The 14,073-nt window shown below is 40.0% G+C and overlaps 1 protein-coding gene across 2 annotated transcripts in view; it reads right to left on the reverse strand.

Moving 5' to 3' along the window:
• The window catches only part of LOC144532371 (contactin-associated protein-like 4), a 78,133-nt gene that overhangs the window by 7,433 nt on the left and 56,627 nt on the right, over positions 1-14,073 (reverse strand). For both annotated transcript variants that reach the window (XM_078273088.1, XM_078273089.1), the window contains 10 exons: positions 12,676-12,795; positions 12,290-12,490; positions 11,565-11,727; positions 11,156-11,283; positions 10,778-10,948; positions 7,557-7,775; positions 4,939-5,178; positions 3,349-3,588; positions 806-939; positions 15-102 (listed from right to left, as the gene is read on the reverse strand). In XM_078273088.1, coding sequence (XP_078129214.1) covers positions 15-102; positions 806-939; positions 3,349-3,588; positions 4,939-5,178; positions 7,557-7,775; positions 10,778-10,948; positions 11,156-11,283; positions 11,565-11,727; positions 12,290-12,490; positions 12,676-12,795 — 1,704 coding nt within the window. The remainder of the gene's footprint in view (positions 1-14; positions 103-805; positions 940-3,348; positions 3,589-4,938; positions 5,179-7,556; positions 7,776-10,777; positions 10,949-11,155; positions 11,284-11,564; positions 11,728-12,289; positions 12,491-12,675; positions 12,796-14,073) is intronic.

Here is a 14,073-nt window from a genome sequence, read left to right on the forward strand (position 1 = left end):
GCTGTCTCACTTACCGTGCACTCTGCCAAGGACCAGTGACCTGATGGCATTGAATTCTACATCAGATGTCAGGTTGAAGTCCTCTTTATTGTTCTTGTCAATCTGAAAGAAAATTATGATTTCACTTCAAAATAAGTTCAGGAAAAAAAACACCTCAACATCGCAGGTAGGTAAATACTTTAATCCATACGACTGATTACACAACTTAAAATGTTAGTAATTTGATTTGAAATGTACACGTTTCTGCAGATAAAAATGCTTCGTTTTTGTGATTTTCCCCATTATTGCACACCTTTCTACATCTGAGCAAGGATGCAATATACTAAGATGGGTAGAAATTCTGGTTATTGTACTACAGGGACCTAAGATGAGAATTAGTGAGACAGTGAACTAGAGGTCCATAAGTGGTGTTTGTTTGTGAAAACACAGATGAAGGTACAGCTGTGTATCATCAGCATACAGTCTTTTCACTAATCATTAGGCAAAGATTGTCATTGAATAAAGTGCCACAACATTAGTATAATCTATATAAAAAAAGGCAACTAAGCATTTTATAAGCAGGAGGATCTTGTGTCCAAAGCCAGCAGGCCAAGTCTTATTTTGAAGGTAAGACAAAAAGCACTTTGAGAGGTGTTTCCGAGCTGCTAACCACATGTTTTGGTCCACTGTTTCAACTCAGTCTCTATTATCTGCTGAGTGTTTCCTGCAGCTAGTCACTGCTGTTATCTTGTAGCTTTCCCGCTGGCTGCTGAAGGGTGACTCAGGGTTCAGTACCGACTAAGAAACATATTTCAGTGAGTGTTACCTGCACAGAGACAGCGTCTGCCAGTCGGCTGATGGTGACAGCATGTAGCTGTCCGTTGGCGAGGTTCCTCACTTTGCTTCTCAGGATCTCTGCATCTTTGCTGCTGTCCAGTCTGTATCTCACCTCCAGCATATCTGCACACACAAATCAAACACAGGATCCTAAGATCTTTATAATAAAAAAATTATCAAAACCAACCTTTTATTATTTAAGCATATATTGTGTTACATGAACAAAAAACAATGTTTCTGTAGACAATTATAAAGAATATAAAAAATTCAATTCAATTCGTCTTGGACTTCACGAGGTTCTTGGCACACAGCAGTAATATTAACAAATGATGAACAAAATACCATTAGCCAAGCATGGTTCTTCATTTATACGATCACTTTGAATATTTAAGATTTTAACTTATAAAATAAACATATTTTTGTAAATTGCTAAAAGCCACCCAATTACTTGTAGGAAAAACAGAACACTAAAACGTTCAGTTATTTTCTTTGCTGAATCTGTCCTCGTACCAGTCCCATACTTTAATATACATTTCTTTTAGAGTGTTAATATGTATCAAGGGGGATCTGGATGATCCAGTGCAACAGCAGCTGAATAATAAACCGAAAATGAATTCAATATTTAGAAAATAAGGGCCAAGTACTGACAATAATGGTATACAGAATCAAGTACAGTTATATGATTCTATGCCATTCCCATGCACACAATGTTTGCAGCCTGTATGGATGATAAGACATGCAGTATAGGAAAAGACTGGAAAGCTTAATTTCTATTTTACATTGCAAGCGCATAATAACTAGTGCATATTAAAATATTTTAGAAAGTCAAATGAGCATATCTTGGAAAACAATTGTGAATGCATGTAATCCTGATGCCACAGTGTGATATGACGATAGTCAGATAGTCAGAGAAATAGAGGGAGAGAGAGCAGAAGAGAGGATAAGAGAAAGTTTTCCAAGTTTTCAAATCATGCATTATTTATATTTTTCGGCTTGATAATTACTTTTGACATGTAATGTTTGCCTTTTGTACCACACTTATTAGAGGAAAAGAGATAGAGAAAAGTGAGAGGCAGTTGAACAGTTTTTACACTGTGATGACCACGATTAATAAGTCACAGGAGGTGACTACAGAGCTGATAGACCCAGATTGCACCACTGACATGGAGATAGTCAGCAAGCTTGTAAGTGGTGAAAAGTTGGTGATGGCTGAACTTTTTGCCTTTTCAAAAGTTGTTAGCAGATTTCCACATGCCCTTGTTTTCCTGAAGAAAGAGTTACATCTGGTGGGTGTAAATTGCAGGTTAATTTGTTTCTAACAACTGAGAACTGACCAGTTCTCTAGTTCTCTTAAGTGCTTTTAATTATAATGATACTTAAACATGATTTAAAGGAGAATATGGTTAACATAATCTATAATGTTCAGCTTACACTTTGAAAACTGACAAATGATATCCCTGGAATTTGATTGAGCCGCTAAAAAACCTTGAACAGTCATTTTTTTATGAAAAGAAACAATGTAATTACAATATGTTTTATAAAGTATGATAACCACTTCATATTGGTGCTTTGTTTGTCTTCTGGGTTTGATTATCAATAACACACAATGTAGTATAAAAAGACCAAATCCAACAAGTGTGTTAGTCTGCCTCTCAATACTTTCCAAATTGTCTGTGGCACTCAGTCCCAAACCCATTGATCCTTACTGAAGATGTAGTCCACTGAAAAGTCACAAACATTTTATCACCAAAAGAAACCTGTTCCTGGGAGGGGGGGTTTTAAAGTTTGAACTGCTGGCAACCAGCTTCTTTAAAGCAGCCTATTCACAGCTAATCTAGGTTTATTAGACTTCTTTGGCCTTTACAATTCAAATGACCCTACTTGCCACTTGCCTGGCTTAAATCACAATGATGAAACACTGAAGTGAATGGCAGCGGAGGAGAGGAAAACTGGATGGAAGGAGCCATAAGAAGAGCAAAAAGTGAACAGAAAGGAGTTGGAGCAGACAAAGAGGAGGCGACTGACAGGAAGTCTGCTTTCGGGGGAGAAGAGGGGGTTATGGATGATTCCAACAGCCAAAATGTATCGACTCTGAGCATAAAGCACATTATCCGGCAGTTAAGAGGCTTTACATCATCCGTCTCTACAAAGCATCACAACTAAGTAATACAAACTCAGATAAAATCTAAGTTTTCACACGTCAAAACATGTTTCTTTCATGTAAATTCAAAGGATTTACAGAGCCACTAACACATCATATTGTGTCAATTAAAACCCTAATTGTTTAGGCACCATTTATTATAAATACTGATGCCATACTGGAACACTCAGGGTCGCCCAGTGAAATCCAGTGAACAAAAACAACAGGTTACAAGGGTAAAATAGAGGAAGAAACAAGCGCCTCCATTCAGTGGAGAGGCAGATTAGCCCCATGACAATGCTAAAGGCCAAACCCAATGAGTAGATGCAACATAGATTGCATCAACAGAAATAAATAAGTAAGTATACAGGTAAGTGGATCCAAGTGCTCACCATGCTTGTTGAGCAGCAGAGCCAGGTACTCTCTGTGGTAGGAGCTGACGTAGAGGAGCAGAGCGGGACTCTGGCTGGTTCTGAAGCCCAGGGAGACATTTTCTGCTCTCAGGGTCATGTCAGAGGATATGGAGGAGGGCAGGGCGCTGCTGCTGCTGATGCTCCTGTTCAGCTCATTGGACACCGGCTCCTTGATGGTGTAGCTGACAGCTGTTCCCGACTTGAAGCTGGCTGAAACCTCTGCAGGGAGGGAGATAATGTCCGAAAGTTTAATTACAAAGTAAAGTTACTGCAGTTGTCTTTTTTGTTGCAGTATGGTAAACAGCTGTGCTGTACGTGTGGGATGTGCAATTTTTGAATTTGGCTGTTAAAAGTTTGTTTAAGTTTACAGCTTTATTTTGCTTTGCAGACACAGTATAATTTTCATTTAAATTTGTATAAGTACATAGGCTACTGTATGTCTTTGCTCTGCATCAATTAATCTTGCAGGGGAAAGTACCAGTGAATTATAAACTGTTCAGCACCTTAGCAGCACTAACAAGACCTAATTAGTGAGCTCATGCCACAGGAAAGCAGCTGACAGGTGAAAAGAATAATGCAAAAAATGTGACTGCCAATTATAACACTGTCGTGTATCAGAGTTGTGATTTCCATCGCAGATACAGCCGTGGAGCTCCAACAGAAAACAGCTGGGTATATTAATTATTAAACAAATATGAGGCTGTGATACTGCGATGACGTGATGACGTGTGTAGTCTTACTTGAAGGCAACGATCATATGACTGGATGTCTCCATCAGGACTTTTTTTTTAAGACAATAAGACACATCTGTTGGAAATGTTGAGTAAAAAATCTGTATATAGCTCTTGCTTTTCATTTTAGTATCGTACAATTACAATACAGGTGGTCATCGAACTATAACGACCTGATCCACATTGTAGAAATCATTTAAATATTGAGCCATGGCACTGACAATCTTTTAGATAACAGGAGCCTATCATTTCTGTAGCCTACTCCGAAACAACAGACTCCCAGAACGCCTTTTTCTCGACTCACGTTCCACTCTCCACACCACTGTCTTCGGACAAGAAGTCACGACGTGAGATCAATAATGTTGTCACTTTTAGTAACAATCTGAGCCTGTCAGTAGCACAAAAATAAATAAATCTCGCTATTAGACACAAATGCATGGGGAAATTTGGGTCCAGGTTGAAAAAAAAAAACGGTAGTTACCCTTCAAACAGGCCAAAATATTATTAACTCTGTTGTTTTCTGCACTAAATGACAGTGATTTCACTATGTTCCACATTTTCCAAAGATACCAAATGTGTCAGGCTAAATTTCAGGTAATAATTATTTAATGATGCACAGGAATTAGAAGAGGTGGAAGGGATACAGTATGTATACGATATGGAACAGGATGATTTTTTCAACATTAAATGTCATGAAAGGAAACTAGTTTTTCCTATTTTGAACATAAAGGGTTTAAACGGGTACCTGGGTTTGTTACAGCACACAATATGCTCCCAAAATCCCTATCCTTTCCCCTCTTCAGCTGCTGCTGGGAGATAAGTGACAAACCCTGTGTACCTCTTTCGCAGAAGGCTCCAGTGTAAGCAGATGGGCCACAGTCACAGGAAAAGCTGTTTGGCCTCTCCACACAGCGGCCCTGGTTCTGGCAGAGTGAGCCATAGCTGCTGCAGTGGCCTGGACACCCCGCCTGAACCCCGGGGGTGATCTTCGCTCTCTCCTCCAGGTCCAGGGTGACGCCATTCAGCTGCAGAGAGCGAATGCAACCCCGAAAGCCCTTCTGCCTGGACGCCGTGCCTCCTAAAGACACACACAAAGAATAAACTTGAACATGCTGCAATGCATCTTGTCTGTTCTTTTTATTCTTTTACTCTCCTTAAAAATCCTTGTTTTGTCGATCAACAGTCTAAAACTCAAAAGACATTCAAGTCACAATGATAGAAAACACAGAAATGTGGTAAATGTGGTGGTGTAATCCTCACAATTAAGAAGCTGGAACTGGAGAATGTTTGACATATTTTGCTTGATAAAAGATTCGAAGCAATTCATCTATTATCAAAATCGGTGCAGATACATTTTCTCTCAATACATTATCGATGAAATAACTACCATATACTGTGCTGTGTATTTGAATCACCCTTTTTCCTGCTTTTGACCGCAGAGGGTCTCACACATTGCTTATGCATAGGCTGATGCTTCCAGTGCCAAAACATGGGAGAAAATATGCCTATTCAATAGCTCTACTCAATAGATCTACCGTAAATGACAAGTTATGGCCATTTTCAGAAGAAATGAATGGAAAGCAAATTGTATCATTGTTGTGATCAAATTGGGGAGCGACATACCCTGGAAATCCAGAGTTCTTGCGAGAGCACTCTGGCATTGAGTAATGATGCTCATTAACTATGCCCTTGTAGCGAGCTGCACCAATCACATCGGTGTATCTGATAATAGGCGGGCCAGAAGCGACCTAAACAGATGACGACAGTTTAATCTACCAGTTAGTTCCGCTGGTAGCTAAGCGTATGGGGCTCTGGACACGTCACCCCGTGTATTGTTGTGATTGGGCGTAGTGTTATCCAATTGCGTGCAGTGAGATTTTCAAATGCATGCTTGTTGCCACCCCTTGAGTTGGGCCATTTTCATTACTCGATGCCAGACCCTTAATCTTTCAGATTTGGGTCTGGATTTCCAGGCTAGGAGCGACACTGACCGATACCTGATTTTTTGTTATAAACAGCCGAACATACTCTGCACCACCAGAAACAAAGATGTGTCACCACCCTCATACTGAACTTTTGAAATAATCAGCTGATGAAACATCGTGAAACACAAACTGGCAGGTAAAAATATTCAAGGAGTTGACTTTTTACTGGCTGTCTGTCTGCCAGCTGAGCTGGTTATTATACCATATCTGGAAAGTAGGCGAGCTGTCAATCTGTCTGACAGTGTTCCTGTCCTGCCTGCCTGGCTGACTGTGACAGGAAAATATTTTCCCCTTTTCCAGGGCAGAATTTAAACTAATAAAAATTATTGTTTTCTTGCATTACAACCTCCAACTGTCCTCAGAGTTTAGGCTCTGCTACATTATAATTGTCTCAGAGTACTGGCAACCTCAAGACTGTTACAATGAGATAAACAGCTTTTCAGGACTGCAGAGTTGATAAGGTTCATATCAGGGCCCGGAGTTTTATCAGGAGCTGTCCGGAAAGGACTACCTTAACTAATGGACTGGGTTCAAACACTGTACCAAGGTTACTGCAAGAGAACTGACCACTACAAACTGCTTTTCACTGCATCATCCTGATGATATTTCTATAAATTTGTGAGGATTTTCTCTCAGTCTATTAAGTGTACACGTATAAAGGTATTGCTTCCATAACCTTGGCCTGTATACCTTAAATTGCTAAGCTTTAGGAACAAGGATTGTTAACGGCTGATTGATCTCACTTCAATTTGTCAGTTCCAACGTGGATCAATAAATAGAGACAGCACCGCAATGTGATCCCTGTAGAGTGTGAACTAGGATGGGAAGCAGAGCGTTAGTGTGGAGTTTTCCTGAATGCTTTAGTTTCTGTCACTATCTGCTTAGGATACAGAGTAAAAAAAAGAAAGTTAGTGGAAATGTGTCCAAAACTGCTGATTTGTCTTCCAAATAAAAATCTTATGTATGGACAAAAGTATGGTGTGGATACTGTGTTGTTGTTTTTTCTTTGTTAAGGCAGCTTTGAATTGCATTTCAAGCTGTGACACGCACGCACGCACGCACGCACGCACACACGCACACACACACGCACACACACACGCACACACACACACACACACACACACACACACACACACACACACACACACACACACACAGCGTTTCATTATCTTTGTGGGGACCCGTCATTGACATAATGCATTCCCTAGCCCCTTACCCTAACCTTAACCATCACAACTAAATGCCTAACCTTAACCCTTACCCTCACCCTAACCATAACCTAATTCTAACCCTAAAACCAAGTCTTAACCAAAGTTGTGGGGTCCAGCATTTTGGCCGGACCCCACAAGTATACTGTATTCCTGGTTTTTGGACCACACGAATATAGTTAAACAAGAACACACACACACACACACACACACACACACACACACACACACACACACACACACACACACACACACACACACACCTATAAATAACTGGCTGTTCAGCTGCAGGTGGATGTGCCCATCAGCAGGGGCCTCCTGCGTGGCAGTGGGGAGCTCGTCGAGGCGAAGCGATGCCTCTTTAACGTTACGCTCTGCTCGAATGCGATGCCACCTGTTGTCGTTCAGCGGGGAGCCAGCCTTCACACGAACCTCCAACGGACCGTTACCCACATCAAAGGAGAAGAGGACCTCGGTGGACACTGAGTCAGGAAACGAAGAAAATCACGACTTACTGTTACTGAACATATTCATTCAAGTCCCTTCTTTGCATCCAATTATCTTTTCTTCTGTATCACCCTTCACTTATTGTTGTTCTTCAGGGGTTGGCCTGCGCTCCGCTATCAACACACAGACATAGCTATAGTATGCAGCTCCTGTCCCATGATTCAATTGTTGTTGCTGTTGATCATATCATCCCCTAATTTCTGATCTTGTTTATCTATATTTGTAAAATGTCTGTGGAGATTAATTTATGCATCCAGGTAATTGTAGTTTCCAACATAGCTTTAATTTAAAAACACTGGATTCAAAAATATAAAATACAAGACGTTTCAGTGTTCATCCAAACTGATGAAGGTGTTTGGATGAACACTGAAACGTCTTGTATTTTATATTTTTTCAATCCAGTGTTTTTAAATTAAAGCTTTGTTGAAACTATATTTGTAAAGTAAAACCTACAGTATTTCTTTTTTAAACAGAAAAGGAACAAAAGAAAAAAAAGGAGCTGTACCTTCTAGCCAAGTATTTACATGTCAGAAATTATTACCTACAATGCACATTGCCTTGTTTCGAACAAACGGAATCTATGTGGTTTACTCATAGATTTCGAGACTATAAAGGGCCTTTTATCTCCTCCCTCTAAAGACTCTCTTGTTGCTTGTTTTTCTTATGTTAGGTTTTTACCAAAGACCAGATTTTCCCTGAAGCCCTTATTCCCTTTTACAGTTACACCATCTGCGGAGTGTAGAAGATGAAGTGATTTATGTGGTGCTAGTTGACACATTGACACATGAGCTCTACTGGAACTTAGATAAGAAATATATTTTGACGTAATGTAAATATTTAAGAAATGTATAAGTAAAGGGATGAAAACACAAACGCCGTGTTTCCACTGTACGACTGTACCTACTGTGGTACGACTCTGCTTGACTCAACTCACTCTTTGTTTGGTACCAATACTTTTCTCAGGGTTTCTGCAGGCTTCACCAAGTCAAATTTAAGACTTTGTAAGACCTTTTTAAGACCATTACGAATGAAATGTAAGACCTGTATCACAATGGTCTCATTTGTAGTCGTAAAAACAAATTATATTTGGACTAGCGACAGAAAGAACCACAACAAAAAAAATTCAATGAGCATTAGAGGTAGTGTTACATTGACGTAGGAAAATTAAGACCTGTTTAAAATTATTTAAGACCTAGAACACAATACTTAGCGAATTTAAGACAAGGTTCAAGGCTAAAAATGTTGATTTTGAAATGTTATACTTTTTTATACTTTTTAAGACCCTGTGGAAACCCTGTTTTCTCTTTTTCTTTTCCACTGCAGATGGTGTACTATGCTCAGCTGATCGACACAGCGATGCAGCGTGAGACTGCCGTGACATCATCTTCAACGCATCACTCGCTGAATCCTTTCATCGTCCAAACAGAGGAAGGTCTGCACTTTGTCAATTGTACAGCGTAGTGTACGGTGTAGTTTTGTGGGTCTCACACATTGCTTATGCATTGGCTGATGCTTCCAGTGCCAAAATCTGGGAGAAAATATGCCTATTCAATAGCTCTACTCAATAGATCTACTGTAAATGACAATTTATGGCAATTTTCAGATAAAAATTAACGGAAAGCAAATCGTATCATTGTTGTGATCAAATTGGGGAGCGACACTGACCGATATCTGGTTTTTATTATAAACAGCCGAACATACTCTGCACCTCCAGAAACAAAGATGTGTCACCACCCTCATACTGAACTTTTGAAATAATCAGCTGATGAAACATCGTGAAACACAAACTGGCAGGTAAAAAAATTCAAGGGGTTGACTTTTTACTGGCTGTCTGTCTGCCAGCTGAGCGCCATGCTGGTTGTTCATATCTGGAAAGTGGAAGCGGGAAGTAGGCGAGCTGTCAATCTGTCTGACAGTCTTCCTGTCCTGCCTGGCTGGCTGACTGTGACAGGAAAATATTTTCCCCTTTTCCAGGGCAGAATTTAAACTAATAAAAGTTATTGTTTTTCTTGCATTACAACCTCCAACTGTCCTCAGAGTTTAGGCTCTGCTACATTATAATTGTCTCAGAGTGTTGGCAACCTCAAGACTGTTACAATGAGATAAACAGCTTTTCAGGACTGCAGATTTGATGAGGTTCATATCAGGGCCCGGAGTTTTATCAGGAGCTGTCCGGAAGGGATTACACTTCATCAATTGTACAGCGTAGTGTACGGTGTAGTTTTGTGGGCTGACATCTTTTTAAATCTATGTCGAGTGAATACATAAATTGCAGCTGCTATTAATGGTAGCTTGGCTATTGGTTTTTGCAGAATGTCCCGTGTAGCACTAGTGGCGATTCTCTCAGAAAATGCAGGTATATGCACAGAATAAGTACAATCTGTACTCTCACTGCAGAGGCTGTCCTCTTTTTGTCAGTCCAGAAGCTGCAGCTTCATATATTAGAACATAGCACCATTGGCCAGCTGCAGCCTTAAAACCTGATATCTTGCATAACCTAGTTTCCTGTGTGGATATATTACACAGTATTGTATAGTGATCAGAAAGAGTTACCTGTCTACAATGGTAGATTAGGTTTCTTTGGCATATCCATCAAATGAAACACTTTACCAAGAGCAGTTGTCATAATAGACAGCACGTACTTTGTGTACTACCATAAAATGTTACAGTACGATGATTTCAACACCAATGCACTACAGCGATACACAGAACTATAAACTCTGGTGGTTATAAAGGAAAAGTATTGCAGCGCACTAGAAGAATGCCACAGCAGTGATTTCCCAGAGGAGGGGAAAAGTATGTTTTTTTTTTGGAGGGGTTGAGAAGTTCTGAGGGGGAGATCGAGGCAGGATCATTACCACCAGCTGAGTTCAATCCAGGTGAAATTTAAACTCCGAGGATGATCCTTCCTGCTCAGGTTGTACTTGCATCTAAGCAAAGTCCGGATTAAACATCTTACCCGAAATGTTTTACTTACAGCTGAGTTCAATCCGAATGAAGTCTTTGATGCCCAAGTTTTCCAGGAAGATGCCGGAGGATGAAGTGGTTTTAAACAGGAAGGAGATGTCTGCGCTCAGCTCTCCGTGGAATGTGGGAAAGTGGAGGTACGACGTCTCTTTGTCAAAAAATGCAGCGTTCCAGACATTTTCTGCAAATGAATGAAAAACTATTATCTTCATTATTTTCATGGTCTTCAAATTACAATTGTAGAGCACATGTGTGAGTTTGCAATTCGGCTATTACAATTCCATGCCATTCAAATGTCACTAATGCTTGGCCAGTATTGAACTGAGACATGACACACACATTTAAAAACATGTATAAGGTGACACTGAGGCCTCTGAACTTGACTTACCGTCTCCATGACAACGGAGAGGCCCCACTCTGTAGGCACTTTCTGAACCCGGCCTCTGGACATCACCCAGCACCAGAGATCTGACAGGGAGGGTCTCCTTATGGGTCAGCAGGCCCGAGTCATTAGCCCTGGAAAGTAGGGAAAAGGACAAAGTGGAAGAAGAAAAAGTGGAAGAGGAAGACGCTGAATAAAAGAGGACACCAAAGACTAGAGGGAAAAAAAACCCTACCACGAGCAAAAGAATACGGATCAGAAAGAGAAGAGACAGCATAAGAAGTAGTTTGATTATCATTATCATCTGCCTACCAGTCTATTGGTGTGGTAGCTAACGGTATCCTTTTACATTAAATCAGTCAAACTTTTTAAAGCTGCATAATTCACTATTTTGTTGTTGTAAATAATGCCGTACCATTCATTGCGGTCAGCATCACAGTTGCAGTAGTGTTTGGGGTCCACACAGTTCTCCTGCAGGCCGCAGGAACACTGCTGGCTGCCTGGAGGAGCCCCGCCCCAATAAGTCTGCACCTGTCCTGCACCTGGACCCCCCACCCACCAGCTGAGCAGAGGGCCGTCTGCAACACACAAATACACTCATTATTGTCACGTGTCTGGACACTGCACTACACAGCAAGATTCAAGATTTTTATTTGCCATTTGTGCATACACCAAACAGTCCAGTCACAGAGGAATTATTGTGCAGGCTCTTTGAGTCAAGTAAAAACAGTTAAGGGCAAAGAAAAGCACACCGACTGAAATAGATAATACAAGGTAAATAAATGTAAATAAAATAAGACAAAAAAACTTAGATACTGTACAACAGAGTGCAAGAATATAATAAATGATGAATACTGGAACTGGAGGATACAACTATGGGGGATATTGCATTTGTCACGACAATAAAAAAAAAATATTGCACAGTAGTTCACAGTAGAGTGAATTAGTGAGGATTATTGCACATGCTATCACAGTTAATTGTTCAGTGTTTTAGTGAATATATAGCAGCAGCCATATATTTACTTTTGAGGAGTCCCTCCCCAGTTACTCATGTACATGATATCCTAAAACTTCCATTTTTGTATTGACATTTTTTAAATACTCCCTGTGTTGGTGTCAGAGAATACTATAGAATGTTACCCGGTGTGTTTAGGAGGCGTGACTTCCTGCAGTGGTAAGTCAGTTCCTGTTCGCAGTGCTCCGATTGGCCAATGACGGCCGCCAGCTGCTTCTCCTCAGATGTGTATTCAAAGTGAGCCAAGTGCTGATTCTTTCCCGGCGACGGTCGGACTGTCGTCAGATCTGTGTTATTGTGCTGGATCACCATCCACGTTTTGTCCTCTGGTGGAGAGACAAAAGAAAGAAAGACAGAGAAAAAAAATGTCTGCATTTTACTCAGCATGACTGACAGAAAGGATGAAAAAAGACAAAAAAAAACGTGCCCAAAAAACGATCTAAAAATAAGGAAAAGCTGGACATGAGGGTGTGTTTTGATGCGTGCGTGTTTTGATGTGTGTATCAGCTACCTGTCATGTCGCAGTATATTAGCTGTGGTCTGATGTGTCCGCTGCCATCCACATCAATGTAATAATACCCCGACATGTTGCCTTTGTGTTTGTACGCCTCACAGGACTGCTCGAATATCGCTGAGGAGAGAGAAACACAGCATCACCATCATCATAAACATTCCATTCCCAGTCATTCATATGTTTCGCTACTTTTGTATGCAATTGATTAAAAACAAAACTCTTTTCCTAAGCTTCCTTCCCACAACAGATCCTAAAGGCACAAAAATAATTCCATAAGTACAGGGCACTATGCAACATATGTAATCCATAGTTGTAATGCAGTTTATTTATTCATTTTTAAAGCAGAGGTATTTTTTGTATTTTTTTTATTTCTGCTATCAAACTCAAAGATCTTAATTGCTTTTCTATATATATTATGCTGGCAACCCATGGTGCTCAGAAGGACTTCCAGTTGAGACCCCCACACCACATTAGGGAATCTGGACAGGATTCTTAAAGGTTTCTATGGCTGAGATATATATATATATATATATATATATATATATATATATATATATATATATATATATATATTTCAAGGCTCCAGAGCCTTGAAATAAATTACAATATATAGAAATAAATTACAATATATAGAAATAGTGATGAGTCACAAAGATGTTACATTTTTTTCCAATACAATACAAAAGATATATATATATATATATATATATCTTTTGTATTGTATTGGAAAAAATGTAACATCTTTGTGACTCATCACTATTTCTATATATTGTAATTTATTTCAAGGCTCTGGAGCCTAAAAACTGGATGATGGGCCAAAAAAGTTTGGACATCTTGGCTGTAATTTTTATGTTTTGGCAGATGATTGCCAAAGGAGCACTTTGGTCTTCATAAGAAAACAATAAAACTACATTTGAGCACTTCTTTCGCAAAGTCAAAGAAAAACTCATTTACACTTCAATGATACTAAACAAATACATGTAGTCAAAAAACTACTGCAACATCTTTCTCTAAAGAATCTTCTTCACGGCTGAAACCAGAGTATCTTTTTTACAGTAGTCATTTAATGTTCTTTCTTATTTGCCCCTGTTTTTTTTAAACATTTCAAGCTCTCTTGTTCTGCCTCCCTTGTTCCTTCTCTTCTTCTAAATCTCCCTCTTTTCCCTGTGTTGACTGAGACGCTCACACAATGATGATTGCAGGAAAGAGGTTTGATCTCAGCCTGACCTGCCACAGCAACGTCCATAGGGACCTCTCATTACAGACAACATGTGAGCATACAAGTGCAAACATACACGCACACACACGCACACACACACACGCGCACACACGCGCGCGCACACACACACACACACACACACACACACACACACACACACACACAATGATTGCAGG

This window comes from Sander vitreus, chromosome 17, assembly GCF_031162955.1.
Source record: "Sander vitreus isolate 19-12246 chromosome 17, sanVit1, whole genome shotgun sequence".
Classification (NCBI taxonomy): Eukaryota; Metazoa; Chordata; class Actinopteri; order Perciformes; family Percidae; genus Sander; species Sander vitreus.